General features: G+C 40.6%; 1 protein-coding gene across 1 annotated transcript in view; it reads left to right on the top strand.

The window, feature by feature from the left end:
* Window positions 1-20,685, top strand: part of TNNI3K (TNNI3 interacting kinase) — a 587,433-nt gene that overhangs the window by 414,386 nt on the left and 152,362 nt on the right. Inside the window, exon 21 of the mRNA XM_053693350.1 lies at window positions 8,340-8,449. Within this exon, the coding sequence (XP_053549325.1) occupies window positions 8,340-8,449 (110 nt within the window). The remainder of the gene's footprint in view (window positions 1-8,339; window positions 8,450-20,685) is intronic.

The raw sequence follows: 20,685 nt of genomic DNA, 5'->3' as shown, positions 1-20,685 counted from the left end.
GGAGTAAATTAGTAAATTGCTTAAAATTGCATGCTCTATCTGAATCACAAAAGAAAACATTTGGGTTCAGTGTCCCTTTAAAGTCTACGGGGAATAGGTTATGCGGTTGCAATATTCGAAGTTCTGCTTTTTGCGTATACAAAAACTTTTTACTTTTAACTTGTAATACACGCCCTACCCGAAGCATGCAAAAAGATGAAGTCGAGTGGAGTAAATGTGTGAGCAGGAGCACAAACTACTGCTCCACGCCTAATCTAGCCCAATATTCGAAAAAGTATTTCAATTCAAAACTGAGATCATGAACATTCAACTTTGGCAACAAATGTTCATTTAATACAATCAAATATCATGCAACAATATTTTTAAAAGTACAATTTTATAATAAGATTAAATTGAAATTTAGTATGTTTTTTTGTTATTTTTATAAACACTAAAAGTTTCTGTCTATTATCAATATAATAGCCTTTTTTGTTTCTTGAATTCTTTCAATTGCAGACAAATCGGAGGAAAGTAAATCCTTGTATTTTGATTAACCTGTTATATTATCTGGGTACTATTTAGGTCACAGAACTCTATAAAAATGTGCACTCTAGGGGGTAGATGTATCAAATGCTGGGCAGACATGATTCGCTGTAGCGAATCATGTCCGCCCGGCATTGTTAAAAGACGACTGCATACGCTACTGGCATTTAACATTACACAAACATTTCTAGAGAAATACTTGTGCTATGCCGCCCCCTGCACATTCGCAGCCGCAGGGGGTGTAAATCATCACGACCGCTACTTCTTAAAGTGAATGTAAATTTTGATGCTAAAGTGCCCAGTTTTTTAAAAACTCGATTAAAAACAGGGGCAATTTAATTCATCAAAATTTACATTTCACTCGTTGTGAAAAAATACTTACCTTTTAAACTTGACAGCCTGTCCAGCTTCCCCCGGTGATCGCAAGCCATTTCTGACGTCAGAAATGATGGATAGGTCATCCTCCAATCACGGCTTCCTCCCCAGGGGAATCAGTGTCTGATTCAATGCCGTGATTGGAGGAAGCCAGATTCCTCATTTTAGAGTCGGGCCCAGGATAGAGGCTTTGCAACGGGTGGAGGAAGCTGGAGTGACTGTCAAGATTAAAAGGTAAGTATTTTTTCACAACACGAGTGAAATGTAAATTTTGATGAATTAAAGTGCTCCTGTTTTAATCGAATTTTTAAAAACTGGGCACTTTAGCATCAAAATTTGCATTCACTTTAACTTACCTCGGGCGTAGAAAGCACCTGCTGCTTGATAAATCTACCCTTAGTACTCATCAAGTGGTCATCATGGCAAGACTATAAGTTGCCCAACAATTATTTACATAATGTAATATGTGTACTTTACTGTAATTCTGTAATGTATTCTTTATTATTATTATTATTAATAATAATAATAATAATGCAACAGTTTTCATCCCACTTAAAGACATTATTTAGAAATAAACATATATTCAAAACAAACCATATACTAAAATTTATATGAAGTGTTCTGTTTATTGTTAATTATCAAAATGTGAGGGGGAAATCAGCAAAGTGGGAACTTACACAAATTTGCATTATTTTAACAGCTATCAGTAGAAATATTGTTATAAAAAACAACAAAAAAACATGTAAGGGCATTGTTTAACCTGGCTACCAAAGATTGAGTTAAAAGGTTAATTATTATGGGCGCGATCCGATATCGATCGCAGTTTGCGGCGCAAGCGAGGGAACCGGCGTCGCCCGCAGTTTCAGCTCGCAACTCGAGCTATCCCATATAGGTCGCCGTCAGATGCTAACGTGCCGTAAGTCTCACAAACCAGCGATGTCCAGAAATCTGCGTAAGTACAAATTTCTGGCGTCGCCAGTGACTTGCGGCACGTTAGAATCTGCCGGCGCCTATAAAACCTGACTAAAGTTTAAAACACCCGCACTGTCTAACACGCCTCCCTAACATAGCCCGCACTGTCTAACACGCCTCCCTAACATAGCCCGCACTGTCTAACACGCCTCCCTAACATAGCCCGCACTGTCTAACACGCCTCCCTAACATAGCCCGCACTGTCTAACCCTCTATCCGCTATCCCCCCTCACTATCCTAACAATAAAAAAGCTATTAACCCCTAAACCGCCGCTCCCGTACCCCGCCGCCAGCTATATTATATCTATAACCCCCTAAAGTGAGCCCCTAACACCGCCGCCATCTATATTAAAATTATTAACCCCTAATGTAAGCCCCTTACACCGCCGCCATCTCTATTAAAATGATTAACCCCTAATTTAATCTACCTACCCGCCGCCAGCTATATTATCTATATTAACCCTAAGTATATTATAGTTAATATAGTTATTACATTATATATATTAACTATATTAACCCTAATTATATTAGGGTTAATATAGTTAATATAGTTACTATAGTATTTATATTAACTATATTAACTCTATCTAACCCTAACACCCCTAACTAAATTTATATTAAATTAATCTAATTAATTTATAAACTAAAATATTCCTATTTAAATCTAAATACTTACCTATAAAATAAACCCTAAGATAGCTACAATATAATTAATAATTACATTATAGCTATGTTAGGGTTAATATTTATTTTACAGGTAAATAGTTAATTATTTTAACTAGGTATAATAGATATTAAATAGTTATTAACTATTTAATATCTACCTAGTTAAAATAATTACCCAATTACCTGTAAAATAAATCCTAACCTAAGTTACAAATACACCTACACTATCAATAAATTTAATAAACTACAAACATCTATCTAAAAATACAATTAAATTAACTAAACTAAATTACAAAAAAAAAAAAACACTAAATTACAAAAAATAAAAAAAAGATTACAAGATTTTTAAGCTAATTACACCTATTCTAAGCCCCCTAATAAAATAATAAACCCCCAAAATAACAAAAATTCCCTGCCCTATTCTAAATTAAACAAATTTCAAAGCTCTTTACCTTACCAGCCCTTAAAAGGGCCTTTTGTGGGGCATGCCCCAAAGAATTCAGCTCTTTTGCATTCAACAAATACAATCCCCCCCCCCATTACAACCCACCACCCACATACCCCTATTCTAAACCCACCCAAACCCCCCTTAAAAAATCCTAACACTACCCCCCTGAAGATCTCCCTACCTTGTCTTCACCACACCGGGCCGAACTCCTGATCCGATCCGGGCGATGTCGTCCTCCAAGCGGCAAAGAAGAAATCTTCCTCCGGCGATGTCATCCTCCAAGCGGCAAAGAAGAATTCTTCCTCCGGCGACGTCTTCCTCCAAGCGGCAGCAAAGTCTTCATTCTTCCGGCGGCATCTTCAATCTTCTTTCTTCGCTCCGCCGCCGCGGAGCATCCATCCCGGCCGACTGCTAAACTTGGAATGAGGTACCTTTAAATGACGTCATCCAAGATGGCGTCCGCCGAATTCCGATTGGCTGATAGGATTCTATCAGCCAATCGGAATTAAGTTAAAAAAATCTGATTGGCTGATTGAATCAGCCAATCAGATTCAAGTTCAATCCGATTGGCTGATCCAATCAGCCAATCAGATTGAGCTCGCATTCTATTGGCTGATCGGAACAGCCAATAGAATGCGAGCTCAATCTGATTGGCTGATTGGATCAGCCAATCGGATTGAACTTGAATCTGATTGGCTGATTCAATCAGCCAATCAGATTTTTTTAACTTAATTCCGATTGGCTGATAGAATCCTATCAGCCAATCGGAATTCGGCGGATGCCATCTTGGATGACGTCATTTAAAGGTACCTCATTCCAAGTTTAGCAGTCGGCCGGGATGGATGCTCCGCGGCGGCGGAGCGAAGAAAGAAGATTGAAGATGCCGCCGGAAGAATGAAGACTTTGCTGCCGCTTGGAGGAAGACGTCGCCGGAGGAAGAATTCTTCTTTGCCGCTTGGAGGATGACATCGCCGGAGGAAGATTTCTTCTTTGCCGCTTGGAGGACGACATCGCCCGGATCGGATCAGGAGTTCGGCCCGGTGTGGTGAAGACAAGGTAGGGAGATCTTCAGGGGGGTAGTGTTAGGATTTTTTAAGGGGGGTTTGGGTGGGTTTAGAATAGGGGTATGTGGGTGGTGGGTTGTAATGGGGGGGGGGGATTGTATTTGTTGAATGCAAAAGAGCTGAATTCTTTGGGGCATGCCCCACAAAAGGCCCTTTTAAGGGCTGGTAAGGTAAAGAGCTTTGAAATTTGTTTAATTTAGAATAGGGCAGGGAATTTTTGTTATTTTGGGGGTTTATTATTTTATTAGGGGGCTTAGAATAGGTGTAATTAGCTTAAAAATCTTGTAATCTTTTTTTTATTTTTTGTAATTTAGTGTTTGTTTTTTTTTGTAATTTAGTTTAGTTAATTTAATTGTATTTTTAGATAGATGTTTGTAGTTTATTAAATTTATTGATAGTGTAGGTGTATTTGTAACTTAGGTTAGGATTTATTTTACAGGTAATTGGGTAATTATTTTAACTAGGTAGATATTAAATAGTTAATAACTATTTAATATCTATTATACCTAGTTAAAATAATTAACTATTTACCTGTAAAATAAATATTAACCCTAACATAGCTATAATGTAATTATTAATTATATTGTAGCTATCTTAGGGTTTATTTTATAGGTAAGTATTTAGATTTAAATAGGAATATTTTAGTTTATAAATTAATTAGATTAATTTAATATAAATTTAGTTAGGGGTGTTAGGGTTAGATAGAGTTAATATAGTTAATATAAATACTATAGTAACTATATTAACTATATTAACCCTAATATAATTAGGGTTAATATAGTTAATATATATAATGTAATAACTATATTAACTATAATATACTTAGGGTTAATATAGATAACATAGCTGGCGGCGGGGTAGGTAGATTAAATTAGGGGTTAATAATTTTTATATAGGTGGCGGCGGTGTAAGGGGTCAGATTACGGGATAGATAAGGTAGATGGCGGCGGTTTTAGGGGCTCACAGTAGGGGGTTAGTTTATGTAGATGGCGGCGGGGTCCGGGAGCTCATTTTAGGGGGTAATAACTTTATTAGGGATTTCGGGGGGGGGGGGATCGCGGTTGACAGGGAGATAGACATTGCGCATGCGTTAGGTGTTAGGTTTATTTTAGAAGATCGCGGTTGACAGGGAGATAGACATTGCGCATGCGTTAGGTGTTAGGTTTATTTTAGCAGCTAGTTTAGGGAGTTACGGGGCTCCAATAGTCAGCGTAAGGCTTCTTACGGCTGCTTTTTGTGGCGAGGTGAAAATGGAGTAAGTTTTCTCCATTTTCGCCACGTAAGTCCTTACGCTGCATATTGGATACCAAACGGCGCGGGTTTGGTATACCTGCCTATGGCCCAAAAAACTGCGGGCGACGGCAGAAATATACGCGCGTAACTTCTAGCTTACGCCGTATATAGGATACCAAATCCGCGCAATTATTGGCGTCGCCGGCTTTTGCGGGCGACGCTTTATATCGGATCGACCCCCTTATATGCATATCATATATCAGGAATTAATTACTTCATTGCAAAATATCTAAATCATTTAACACAATTTGCAAGGTTTTGTAAATTTGTATAGAAAAACTAATATTGGTTTTTATTACCTAAACTAATTTTAGAATGTGTGCACTATGAAATTTAAAGAAGTTGAAAAAAATACATAAATTTTCTTTAAATTACCTTTAAGGGGTTAAATACTTACCTTTAGCATGCTGGAGAGCCGCGCTAATTTGCCTCTCTACCTCAAAAACCCACGGCTGTGCTAATAGAAGATCCTTTAGTGAGGCCCTGGGAGCCACTGCGCTAAGCCTCCTATTAGCTCTGTGAAGACGACCGGGTTAGCGCGGCTCTTAGTGCGCTAAAGGTAATAGAGCTACAGGTGCATATCTAATGAGTTATTCCTTTATCATTTACATACAAATTTTACGTTTTTTTTAAAAAATTGCGATTTTTGGTGAAAAATGTTGTTACCATTTTTGATGCACCTTAAACTATACAATATTTTTCCTGAGTATTTTTGTGCAATTGGTTCAATGTTTTTTTTTTTAATGATTTTTAAATTATGATTTTCATTGTGCACTTCTGTAATGTATGCATCTCCTTCCCATACAAAATGCAGTATACATACACCTTGTTTTCAGGTTTTATAGAATTCCACCAGGGAAATAGAAGCACTGGCGAGAATTCTAAAAGAATATCGCCAGCCCAGAGACCTTTACACAATCAGGTCCTAAGTTATTGGGTTCACCGGAAAAAACCTATATGTAGTAAGCATTTTTGCATGTTGCTCTCAGACCGCTGTGGAAGCATAAAATAACCCCCCAATGGCAAATGATAACTTTATTTAAAAAATTTATTATTATTGCTAATGACTGACCTGTGTGTTGGACTGTGAGTCCCTTAAAGGGACGGTCTACACCAGAATTTGTATTGTTTAAAAAGATAGATAATACCTTTATTACCCATTCACCAGTTTTGCATAACCGATACGGTTATATTAATATACTGTTTAGCTCTGTGATTACCTTGTATCTAAGCCTCTGCAGACTGCCCCCTTATGTCAGTTCTTTTGAAAGAATTTGCATTTTAGCCAATCAGTAGGTAACTCCACAGGCGTGAGTACAATGTTATCTATATAGCACACGTGAACTAACGCCCTCTAGTTGTGAAAAACTGTGAAAATGCATTCAGATAAGAGAATGCCTTCAAGGGCTAAGAAATCCGCATATGAGCCTACCTAGGTTTAGCTTTCAACTAAAAATACCAAGAGAACAAAGCAAAGATGATAAAAGTAAATTAGAAAGTTTTTTAAAATTGCATGCCCTATCTGAATCATGAAAGTTTATTTTTGGCTAGACTGTCCCTTTAACAAACCTTTCTTTTACAATGTGTTTAATCCTTGAAATACTCAATACACAGTAAAAGTTGTACTACTGTTCTACCCTAGATGTAAGAAAAGCTGGTGAGTCAATGTAAATCAGGCATACGTGTGTATCAGAGGTGAAACTACAGGGGGTGCAGAGGTTGCATGTGATATCATGTGAGTGTGACATGATGCTTTACTAGTGTCTCTGACTACAGGGTCTGACTACAGGCATTCGTGTTTCTGTTTTACCCATTGGTGTTTATGTGTGTGTATGTATGTGAATGTGTGTGTATTTATGCATGTATGTTTGTGAAACCAGCAAATTACAGACCTTGCTACTACAGCATGGGGGGCAAGGGGTAAACAGTGTCACTATACAGTACCACAGAGCCCTTCTTAGATTCTTGCACCTGGGCCCTGTGGTTTCTAGTTACGCCTCTGGTGTGTATACTCTATTCACTGGCAATATCCTTATACTGGAGCAGAATAGGAATGTCCCATGAGTGCAGCATTGAGTTGTAAATATCAAAATGTTGATATCAAGTTTGAACCCACAAGTAAGAGTGATTATAATATACTTTAAAAAGCTGTATTTTAGATGCAGCAAAGAAAAGAAAAAATGATTGTAATGTCCTTTTAAAGGGATGGGAATGTCAAAAATTGACTTTTATGGCTCAGATAGAGCTTGCATTTTTAAGAGACTTTTCAATTGACTTCAAATCAATTGTGGAACTCATTACCAAAGGAGGTAGTGAATGCCAATAATAAAAATGGCTTGGATACATTTTTGGCTAGAAACAGAATTCATGGATATGATTGCTTGTGTTAAATGGGTCACCTTTTAATGGGATTAATTTAAGCTCAACTGGAGCTTTTTTGTATATTAGCTTTGTATAGGTTGAATTCGGTGGACTTCAGTCTTTTTTTTCAACCTCATGTACTATGTTACTTCTGTTATCTAATTTACTTCTTTGTCTTGTATCCGTTAATAAAAAACATACCTAGGTAGACAGCAATTCACTACTGTGAGCTAGTTGGTGATTGGTGGCTGCACACACATAACTCTTGTATTGGCTCTACAGATGTGTTCTGCTAGGTCCTAGAAATGCTTTGCTGCTTGGGACCTAATTTTGCAGGGGTTAAACACATAGTTATATGCAAATAATAGAGCAATAATAAAATGCTCTAACACATTTTCTTTTTGCAATTTTAAGTGTACAGATTCCCAGTACACAGGGTTCAAATAGTTATATTTTATTGTCAATTTGAATCTTCTGAACAACATTGTTATATATAATATTATGCACAATGTAACAATATTTCACAGATTTATTGTTACTCTCTATTGTTGTTAAAGGAGTTAGATAAAACCATTATAGAGATGGTACTTTAGCCATCACAAGTAATAAATGACTAATTCTATGAAATGTCTCTTTAGCTGCAGCTGCTGCTGACATGGCTTATCATCATATTAGACCACCAATTGGATATTCCATTCCGAAGCCTATATCTTCACTGCTAATGAGAGGATGGAATGCGTGCCCTGAAGTAAGTGCATTTATATGGCTATGTGTAAAAGTGCATTATTCATATCCTAAGAATATAATAAATTTGTATGCAACATTATCATTATGGCAATGAGATTTTATGTTTATACCTTTTATATCATTTATTTTAACATAGTAGAGTTCATTGTTATTGGAAGAAAAAAGGATGGCAGGCACTGCTTCCAAGATTTGGTATTAAAAGTTCAAAATTTATTAGATATAGATAAAAGTATTTGCAGACATGGCAGGCAAGGTCATGCAGGTAAATCTTACGCGTTTCACGCCCCCTACAGGCGCATACTCTATGAGTAAGCGCCTGTAGGGGGGGTGAAACGCGTAAGGTTTACCTGCATGACCTTGCCTGCCATGTCTGCAAATACTTTTATCTATTTCTAATAAATTTTGAACTTTTAATACCAAGTCTTGGAAGCAGTGCCTGCCGTCCTTTTTTCTTCCACTTATTGTATGGTGGTCTGATCCACTGCACAGGCTACGGCACTCTGTGCTATGTTTGGAGGATCATTGTGCAATCTTTTTCCTTCATTCGCTACAAGCTAGCGTTTTCCGTTGGAGGATCTTTCTTCCGGATCTTCAGTGTGGTTTGCCAGCTGCGTAAGTTCATTTCTCTCACTAGAGTTCATTGTTATGTATTGTTATATAGGGACGACTCATGGATAGTGAAAGGGACATGATACCCCAAATTTCTCTTTCACAATTCAGACAGTTCATACCATATTAACCAACTTTCCAATTCATATCCTTTGTTGAAGGAGCAGCAAATTACTTCTGGGAGCTAGCTGAACACATCTTTTGAGCCAATGAGAAGAGGCATATATGGGCAGCCACCAATAAGCAGCTAGCTTCCAATAGTAAATTGATTCTCCTGAGCCTACCTAGGTAAGCATTTCAGCAAAGGATACCAAGAGAACAAAAAAAAATAGATAATAGAAGAAAATTGGAAAGTTGTTTAAAATTTCTTGCTCTTTCTATATCATGAAGGTTTAATTTTGGCTTTACTGTCCCTTTAAACATGTTTAAATAAATACAGTATAATTTTATATCAAAACACAAAATATCTAAAGGAGATCTTAATTTGTTTTAACTTTTCTTTAAAATTGCTCTATTTTTTTCTATTTAGTGTCTGGTGTAAACTATATACACCTTACTTTTTTGATGCAGCTGAACATCCTTATTCCATTTTATAAGTACACAGAAATGTCATCATGACATGTGCTAAAAATAATGGGGATTACAAGATTACAAGTGGTGCACAATTTTTTTTTGTCCTTGCACGCTAACTGTGCATAGTCAGATGCATAAAGCCTTCTTTGGTAAACAAGCTTTACCTTGGACTTGTAATATCAAATTATGTGCTAAATTTAGCGTGGTTTAGCAGTGTCACGTTCCATGCTATCATTTGCATACCACTTGTAATTAGTGATGTCGTGAATAGTTCGCCGGCGAATAGTTTCAGGCGAACATAGCTTGATCCGCCCCCTATTCGTCATCATTGAGTAAACTTTGACCCTGTATCTCACAGTCTGCAGACACATTTCAGCCAATCAGCAGCAGACACTCCCTCCCAGATCCTGGACAGCAGCCATTTTAGATTTATTCTGATCCTGCATTCTTAGTGAGAGGAGGGATAGTGTAGCTGCTGCTGATTTTATAGGGAAATTGATAGCTAGGCTAGTGTATTCAGTGTCCACTACAGTCCTGAAGGACTCATCTGATCTCTGCTGTAAGGACAGCACCCCAAAAAGCCCTTTTTAGGGCTAGAACATCTTTTTTTTTTTTTTTGCCTGTGTAATTTTGACTGTGAAACATCAGTCTGCTAGTGTAATCTAATTGCAGTTGCCTGCCTGCAGTGCCACCACTCATATCTGTTGTAACAGTAGTGTAAATTTTGTAAAAAAAAACTTTTTTGACTGTGAAACATCAGTCTGCTAGTGTAATCTAATAGCAGTTGCCTGCCTGCCAGCGTGTGTGCCAGGCCCACTTGCCAACTAGTGCCACCACTCATATCTGTTGTAACAGTAGTGTAAATTTTGTAAAAAACAACTTTTTTGACTGTGAAACATCAGTCTGCTAGTGTAATCTAATTGCAGTTGCCTGCCTGCCAGCTTGTGTGCCAGACCCACTTGCTAACTAGTGCCACCACTCATATCTGTTGTAACAGTAGTGTAAATTTTAAAAAAAAAAAACTTTTTTGACTGTGAAACATCAGTCTGCTAGTGTAATCTAATTGCAGTTGCCTGCCTGCCAGCGTGTGTGCCAGGCCCACTTGCCAACTAGTGCCACCACTCATATCTGTTGTAACAGTAGTGTAAATTAAAAAAAAAACAACTTTTTGACTGTGAAACATCAGTCTGCTAGTGTAATCTAATAGCAGTTCCCTGCCTGCCAGCGTGTGTGCCAGGCCCACTTTCCAACTAGTGCCACCACTCATATCTGTTGTAACAGTAGTGTAAATTTTTTTTAAAAAAACTTTTTTGACTGTGAAACATCAGTCTGCTAGTGTAATCTAATAGCAGTTCCCTGCCTGCCAGCGTGTGTGCCAGGCCCACTTGCCAACTAGTGCCACCACTCATATCTGTTGTAACAGTAGTGTAATTTTTTAAAAAAAAATACTTTTTTGACTGTGAAACATCAGTCTGCTAGTGTAATCTAATTGCAGTTGCCTGCCTGCCTGCCAGCATGTGTGCCAGGCCCACTTGCCAACTAGTGCCACCACTCATATCTGTTGTAACAGTAGTGTAAATTTTGTAAAAAAAAACTTTTTTGACTGTGAAACATCAGTCTGCTAGTGTAATCTAATTGCAGTTGCCTGCCTGCCAGTGTGTGTGCCAGGCCCACTTGCTAAGTGCCACCACTCATATCTGTTGTAACAGTAGTGTAAATTAAAAAAAACAAAAACTTTTTGACTGTGAAACATCAGTCTGCTAGTGTAATCTAATAGCAGTTCCCTGCCTGCCAGCGTGTGTGCCAGGCCCACTTGCCAACTAGTGCCACCACTCATATCTGTTGTAACAGTAGTGTAAATTTTTTTTAAAAAAACTTTTTTGACTGTGAAACATCAGTCTGCTAGTGTAATCTAATAGCAGTTCCCTGCCTGCCAGCGTGTGTGCCAGGCCCACTTGCCAACTAGTGCCACCACTCATATCTGTTGTAACAGTAGTGTAATTTTTTTAAAAAAAAATACTTTTTTGACTGTGAAACATCAGTCTGCTAGTGTAATCTAATTGCAGTTGCCTGCCTGCCTGCCTGCCAGCATGTGTGCCAGGCCCACTTGCCAACTAGTGCCACCACTCATATCTGTTGTAACAGTAGTGTAAATTTTGTAAAAAAAAACTTTTTTGACTGTGAAACATCAGTCTGCTAGTGTAATCTAATTGCAGTTGCCTGCCTGCCAGCGTGTGTACCAGGCCCACTTTCCAACTAGTGCCACCACTCATATCTGTTGTAACAGTAGTGTCAATTTTGTAAAAAAAAACTTTTTTGACTGTGAAACATCAGGCTGCTAGTGTAATCTAATTGCAGTTGCCTGCCTGCCAGTGTGTGTGCCAGGCCCACTTGCTAAGTGCCACCACTCATATCTGTTGTAACAGTAGTGTAAATTTAAAAAAAAAAAAAACTTTTTTGACTGTGAAACATCAGTCTGCTAGTGTAATCGAATTGCAGTTGCCTGTCTGCCAGCATGTGTGCCAGGCCCACTTGCCAACTAGTGCCACCATTCATATCTGTTGTAACAGTAGTGTAAATTTTGTAAAAAAAAACTTTTTTGACTTTGAAACATCAGTCTGCTAGTGTAATCTAATTGCAATTGCCTGCCTGCCAGCGTGTGTGCCAGGCCCACTTGCTAAGTGCCACCACTCATATGTGTTGTAACAGTAGTGTAAATTTTAAAAAAAAAACTTTTTTGACTGTGAAACATCAGTCTGCTAGTGTAATCTAATTGCAGTTGCCTTCCAGCGTGTGTGCCAGGCTCACAGCATATACTGTGCCCATTTGCCCAGTGGCACCACTCATATCTTGTTTAATAGTAGTGTAAGTGTACATTTAAAAAAATAAAACTTTTTGGACTGTGAAACATCAGTCTGCTTTTTTGTGTCAGGCTCACAGCGTATACTGTGCCCACTTGCCCAGTGCCACCACTCATATCTTGTTTAATAGTAGTGTAAGTGTACATTTAAAAAAAATGATAGGCAGAGGCAGGCCACCCCGCAGGTGCCGTTGTGGTCGTGGTGCTGTGATTCCCTTTGGACGTAGAATAATGCCCAGTGTTCAGAGGCCACTTCCCATGAACTCGAAAAGTTCTGAGGAGGACATAGTTGACTTTTTAACACAGGACACCCAATCTTCTATAGCTTCCGCTCCGAAACTTGATGCACCATCCTCCTCCAGCTTATCTTCGGGCACCTCTCAAGTTACCACCACTCGCCCGCCTGCCACCACCACCAACACTAGCACCACAGCTGCTTCACTTGATGGGTCAGAGGAGTTTTTTACACATCAGTTGGAAGAAATGAGTGATGCGCAACCATCATTGACAGAGGATGCAGATAACAGTGATATGTCTCAGTCAGGCAGCATTACAGACATGGACGTACGGTGTGATGATGATGATGATGTTGTACCCGCTGCTGCTTCCTTTGTTGATTTGTCAGATACAAGTGAAGCGGTTGATGATGACGATGCGTCCAAGGATGTCACGTGGGTGCCCGCTAGAAGAGAAGAAGAACAGGGGGAAAGTTCAGATGGGGAGACAGAGAGGAGGAGGAGGAGACGAGTTGGAAGGAGGGGGAGGTCGTCGCAAAGAGCTAGTGGCACAGTCAGACAGCATGCATCGGCACCCGGGGTCAGCCAGACAGCACGCCAATCAACGCATGCTGTTGCCACCACCAGAATGCCGTCATCGCAGAGCTCAGCAGTGTGGCATTTTTTGTGTGTGTCTGCCTCTGACAACAGCGATGCCATTTGCAACCTGTGCCAAAAGAAACTGAGTCACTGGAAGTGCAACACCCACCTAGGTACAACTGCTTTGCGAAGGCACATGATCACACATCACAAATGCCTATGGGATGGACACATGAGTAGAAGCAGCACACAAACTCAAAGCCGCCATCCTCCTCCTGGTCCAGCATCTTCAGCCACGTCAACCACTGCTGTCCTCCTTGCCCCCTCTCAACCATCCGCCACTCCGTCTCTTTTCCAGAGCATTTCCTGCTCATCTGCCCACAGTTAGGTGTCTGTCAAGGACATGTTTGAGCGTAAGAAGCCAATGTCACAAAGTCACCCCCTTGCCCGGCGTCTGACAGCTGGCTTGTCTGAACTCTTAGCCCGCCAGCTTTTACCATACAAGCTGGTGGAGTCTGAGGCATTCAAAAAATTTGTAGCTATTGGGACACCGCAGTGGAAGGTACCGGCCGAAATTTCTTTTCACAAAAGGCAATCCCCAGCCTGTACTCGATTGTGCGAAAGGAAGTAATGGCATGTCGGGCACACAGTGTTGGGGCAAGGGTCCATATGACCACTGATAGCTGGTCTGCAAAGCATGATCAGGGCAGGTATATCACCTACACTGTGCATTGGGTAAACCTGCTGACGGCTGCCAAGCATGGAATGCGTGGCTCTGCAGAGGAGGAGTTCGTGACACCGCCACGACTTGCAGGCAGGCCTGCTGCCACCTCCTCTACTCCTCCTACTCCATCCTCTTCCATAACCTCCTCGGCTGAGTCCTCTTCTGCTGCTGCATCTTGCTCCACATCAATGGCACCCCCCAGCTCCGCAGGTACTATTCCACATCCCGGATACGGCAGTGTCACGCCGTCTTGGGGTTGACTTGCCTGAAAGCAGAGAGTCACACCGGACCAGCACTCCTGTCCGCCCTGAACGCACAGGTGGATCAGTGGCTCACTCTTCACCAACTGGAGATCGGCAAAGTGGTTTCTGACAACGGAAGTAATTTGGTGGCGGCATTGAAATTGGGCAAGTTGACACATGTGCCGTGCATGGCACATGTGTGTAATCTGATCGTACAACGCTTTGTGCATAAGTACCCAGGCTTACAGGACGTCCTGAAGCAGGCCAGGAAGGTGTGTGGCCATTTGAGGTTTCTACACGGCCATGGCGCACTTTTCCGATATCCAGCGGTGAAACAACATACCAGTGAGGTGCTTGATTTCAGACAGCCCCACATGTTGGAATTCAACACTCCTAATGTTCGACCGCCTGCTCCAACAAGAAAAAGCCGTTAACGAGTATTTGTATGACCGGGGTGCTAGAACAGCCTCTGCGGAGCTGGGAATTTTTTTGCCACGTTACTGGGCGCTCATGCGCAATGCCTGTAGGCTCATGCGTCCTTTTGAGGAGGTGACAAACCTATTCAGTCGCACCGAAGGCACCATCAGCGACATCATACCATTTGTTTTCTTCCTGGAGCGTGCCCTGCGAAGAGTGCTGGATCAAGCCGTAGATGAGCGTGAAGAGGAAGAGGAAGATTTGTGGTCACCATCACCACCAGAAACAGCCTTATCAGCATCGCTTGCTGGACCTGCAGCAACGCTGGAAGAGGATTGTGAGGAAGAGGAGTCAGAGGAGGAATGTGGCTTTGAGGAGGAGGAGGAAGACCAACCACAACAGGCATCCCAGGGTGCTCGTTGTCACCTATCTGGTACCCGTGGTGTTGTACGTGGCTGGGGGGAAGAAGATACCTTCAGTGACATCACTGAGGATGAGGAACGGGACATGAGTAGCTCGGCATCCAACCTTGTGCAAATGGGGTCTTTCATGCTGTCGTGCCTGTTGAGGGACCCTCGTATAAAAAAGCTGAAGGAGAGCGACCTGTACTGGGTGTCCACGCTACTAGACCCCCGGTATAAGCATAAAGTGCCAGAAATGTTACCGAATTACAACAAGTCGGAAAGGATGCAGCATTTCCAAAATAAATTAAAAAGTATGCTTTACACAGCATATAAGGGTGATGTCACAGCACAACATGAATCTAACAGGGGAAGAGCTGAAAGTAATCCTCCGACTCCCACGACCACGCCGGCAAGGACAGGACGCTTTACAGACGTGTTGTTGATGGAGGACATGCAGAACTTTTTAACTCCTATGCATCGCCACAGCCCTTCGGGGTCCACCCTCAGAGAACGACTCGACCGACAGGTAGCAGACTACCTCACCTTAACTGCAGAGCTCGACACTCTGAGGAGCGATGAACCCCTTGACTACTGGGTGTGCAGGCTTGACCTGTGGCCTGAGCTATCCCAATTTGCAATAGAACTTCTGGCCTGCCCCGCTTCAAGTGTCCTGTCAGAAAGGACCTTCAGTGCAGCAGGAGGTATTGTCACTGAGAAGAGAAGTCGCCTAGGTCAAAAAAGTCTAGATTACCTCACCTTTATTAAGATGAATGAGGGATGGATCCTGAAGGGACTGACATTGGGCAATACATTCGAGTAAAAAAGGCCTGATGACATGAGCTGCCTTGGGCTAAAAATGGTCCACACGCTGCTGTATTTTATCTTCAAATGCCGGATGACTTGCGTGACTTATCCGCCACCAACTAGGGTTCAAGCCGCAATGTTTTAGGGCACTTTCTGCCTGGGAAACAACCATCAATTTTTCTGGCCGCTGCTACAGCAGCGGCTGCAACAATACCTAATTTTTCAGGCATGTGTACATGCCAAATTTTTCTGGCCTCTGGTGCTGCACTGTGGCTTCAAAAACCAAACCAAAAAAAAGACACTTAACAGGATTAAACTGATAGGAATATTACTACTTAACACACCACTCCTATCTGGTGGTACATTAGATTGCACACGCAGTGCCCCAAATTTGAAGTAGGAGGACTGACCAAGCATCTTTTTCCATCTCCCGGTTCCTAAAATCCATGCCATATACACATCCACTGATAGGGGACACCGCAGTGGAAGGTACCCGGACGAAATTTCTTTGCACAAAAGGCAATCCCCAACCTGTACTCGATTGTGCAAAAGGAAGTAACCTTACCATTGGTCCCAGACCGCACGTCTTGTAATTCTCTGTCTGGGAAATTATATATCTATCAAATCTATCTATTTATCTATGAAATCTATCTAACTATCAATCGTATCTATCAAATGTATATTGCATCTATTGATCTATGTAATCTATGTATCTATCTATCAAATCTATCTATCTCGTGGCCGGACGGTTTTGTGACAGCCACTTGTCCGGCCATGATTGCACGCGCAGTGCCCCAAATTTGAAGTAGGAGGACCGACCAAGCATCTTTTTCCATCTCCCGGTTCCTAAAATCCATGCCATATACACCTCCCCTGATAGGGGGAGTAACAGGTATTAAACTGATCAGAATAGTACTACTTAACACACCACTCATATCTGGTGCCACAGTAGATTGCATGCGCAGTGCCCCAAATTTGAAGTAGGAGGACCGACCAAGCATCTTTTTCCATCTCCCGGTTCCTAAAATCCATGCCATATACACGTCCCCTGGTGCCGCAACTGCCTCTGGGAACCTTACCATGGGTCCCAGACCGCACGTCTTGTAATTCTTGTAATTGAAATTATATATCTATCAAATCTATCTATTTATCTATCAAATCTATCTATCTATCGTATCTATCAAATGTATATTGCATCTATTGATCTATCTATCTAATCTATGTATCTATGTATCTATCAAATCTATCTATCTCGTGGTTGTGCAAATGGACTGTTTGTGGTTGTTTGCGGTGCGTTAAACGGGGAGTTTGGTCTGTCACTATGAAGCGGGCGTAACCCTTACACTACCTGATCGATACAACATCATACCTGATGTTTTAAAGCACGTTATTCCAAACTATTTAGGAATGTTAGGTGATTTATGCCCTTTATGGCTTAAAACCAGACTCTGCATCAACTATGTAATTTTCCGTTGGAGTTTTGCCATGGATCCCCCTCCGGCATGCCACAGTCCAGGTGTTAATCCCCTTGAAACAACTTTTCCATCACTATTGTGGCCAGAAAGAGTCCCTGTGGGTTTTAAAATTCGCCTGCCTATTGAAGTCAATGGCGGTTCGCCCGGTTCGCCCGTTCGTGAACAGTTGCGGAAGTTCGAGTCCGCCGTTCGCGAACGGAAAATTTTAAGTTCGCGACATCACTACTTGTAATCTGGCCCATGGTGTATCGTGCAAAAGACTTGCACATGCAGCCCTGAACAGTTATCAGTTCAACCAGATTCCTATGTTTGTTTAATTTATTCTTCTTAATTAAAAACAATTGCAGTGGAATGTTCAGTATTAGCTGTGCAGCCTGCATATCCCTTTAAAAAAAGCTTTGGACTGATGGGCAGCTGATGCTTTTGTCAAGTTTAATACAATAAATATGCGCTTCTCAGTGCTGTTTTAGGAACATAATTACTTTTTTTTAACTTTAGTGTCCCTTTAAGGCATGACGTAAGGGTTAATTATTTTGACAAATTAGAACCAAGTGGTGGTAGAAATTAGCTTTCTGTGATATTAAATTGCAGAATACCATAAATCAGCACCCATGATTTTCTTATTCAAAGCTACATAGAAATCAGTTTATCTATAGCAGCCCAACTACAGACAAAAATAATGCATCATATTTATGTATAGTGCTTTGTAAGTCCTGAGTATATAGCCCATTATATACCTTTAATATTGATGTTAGCCACTTGTGATCATCCTAGGGGGAGGGGCTTTCAGAGCTGGTTGGGGCCCCTTCCTGCACTTAAGACCTTTATGAGGTCATGGCTGAGCAGTACAGCATCGAAGCATGCTCATTTTTTCCCCCTTTTTTGCCTCCTACAAGTAAAGGAAAAACTTCCGCTTTTCTCTTAACGGATTAAACCCTCCAAACAGTATTTCCATTCACTGCTACCTAAAACCCCCTTCACTAAACGTATCCATGTGTTTCTGGCGAGCCTTTAAAGTCGCCGGAAACAGAAGTTATGAAGCAGCAGTCTAACGACCGCTGCTCCATAACCTGTCAGCCTGCTCTGAGGCGGCGGACAAAAATCGACAGAAATTAACCCGATAGAATACGATCGGATTGATTGACACCCCCTGCTAGTGGCCGATTGGCTGCGAATCTGCAGGGGGCGGCTTTGCACCAGCATTTCACAAGAACTGCTGGTGCAATGATAAATGCCTAGAGCGTATGCTGTCAGCATTTATCGATGTGCAGCAAACATGATCTGCTATATCGGATCCTGTCCGCTCGCACCATAATAAATAGGCCCCACAGACACAAGAGCTGGGAATAAAGCTATTATGGCTGTGTTTATTAATACAAATAACTTTTCAGTGAATGTAAGCCAACTCAAAATTAAATAATTAAATACCAAATTAGGATGGCGGCACTTAAGTCCTAATCAAAACCTTTACTACAGCTGGTGAGCGGCCCACATTGGTTACCTGCAATAGAGCATGCAATGTACCCTTAATCCACCACTTAAAGTGCTTCATCAACTGATCCAGCATAGAGCTGGAGAAAAGAGTACAATATTAGCACTCATGTGTCCTTATAGGAAAATGTTACATAGTGGTTCTAAATTAATTAAATAAAACTTAACTCTTTAGTTTTAACTTGCAGATGCTAAATCTCCGTACTTTATAAAAATTATTTGTAGAGGCAATCTGATAATTTTACCTAAACGAAAATTACTAGATCCGCTAATGCTTCACAGCCAAAATATAAGTTGATGGCTACCTATGTGCACATTTGCAGGACTCTGGTTGATCTATAAATATAATATGTTGTTTTGCCTCTTAGAAGAAAAAATATGTATACCAATGTTTAGAGATGGCATCTGTGGTTTTAATTTTTCCTCTTTTCTAATATATACCTAATAAAAGTTAAGTTTTTTTTTTGGAACCACTATGTAACATTATCCTATAAGGACACTTGAGTGCTAATATTGTACTCTTTTCTCCAGCTCTATGCTGGATCAGTTGATGAATCTCTTTCAGTACAAAGCACCTATCTTCCAGATATAATACAATACACAACTATGTAAGTGGGAAATGTCTACACTAATCAGTGTAGTGTCATTGGTACATCTTTTATTACACCACTTAAAGTGCATCACTCCCCCTCTTTCAGTCTGGCCTCAGCTCACCTCTTTTTCGCCCTCTGGCTAGGCCGTGATCAACCTCAGCTAGGGCATAGAACACTCCACTCCTAGAAAGAACAAACCCGACTGTGCCAACCATGCAACTTACTCCTATGGGCAGAATCTAAATAAAGGTCAAGGCTTTTAAGGGCTAGCTCAACTAAACCTACCCCAGCCGGTAGAAGAACTAAGCTCTGTTAAAGTGAGGGAAAAATTCCCTGGAGCAGGAAACAAAGAGGGAGAAGATGGCCGACACTGGATCTTATAAGGTAAAAGAGCCCCTCTCACTAGCAACACAGTTGCAACATCAGCAGTCACTCCCATATCTAAGAGAGTTAACCCTTAAGAGTGCTCCATACTCATAAGGAGCCCTACACTATCATTCTCTCTTCTTCCCACTTTGTATCAGGTGTTGCAGGTGCTTCCTGCTGGTTTAATACCTCTATTTGTTAATCATACTTTGTCCTTATGTTAATTAGTGACCCACTGAGAATACTCATAGTTTCAATTCATAAGGGCTTAACTCCTCATCCCCTATATGTATGTGTTAATATGTGTATATAAACATATTAACACATAAATATATATGTATATAAGCACATACATATATATTTACAGGGAACACACAGTTCCCTATAGACCGCAATGTAAAGGCATTTTTCATTGCCGTTTTTTTCTAACACCCTTCACCTGCTCACATTAACCCCTAAAAACTGCTTCATGCAGTTTTAAAAATAAATAAATAAATATGACATTTTTTATTATTATTATTATTTAAATACAACCTCACACTAAATTTTGGTGCCATTTGGGGCACTTTTTAAAAATTAACCAGAGGTCTTGTAATGGCTGATAATTTATTGTGCTCCTGCAAATGGGCAAATAAGCCTACTTACCGGCGCACGATAACTTAGTGCTCCACTTGAAATCTAGCCCTAAAATTTCTTGAAATATTGCAGATCGAAGAAAATTACACTAACATTTGAACATGCTGCTATTGGTAGAATATTTTTGTGGAAAATATTCAGGTTGGCTTTCATTATTGTTATTCATCTCTTTTTCTTCATTGCTGAAACCTGTGACAATTGTAATCTCAATTTCCCCCTGATATGTCC

This window comes from Bombina bombina, chromosome 10 (assembly GCF_027579735.1).
Source record: "Bombina bombina isolate aBomBom1 chromosome 10, aBomBom1.pri, whole genome shotgun sequence".
Classification (NCBI taxonomy): Eukaryota; Metazoa; Chordata; class Amphibia; order Anura; family Bombinatoridae; genus Bombina; species Bombina bombina.
The sequence above is the reverse complement of the archived record's forward strand: the minus strand, read 5'-3'. Positions and strand labels throughout refer to the sequence as shown.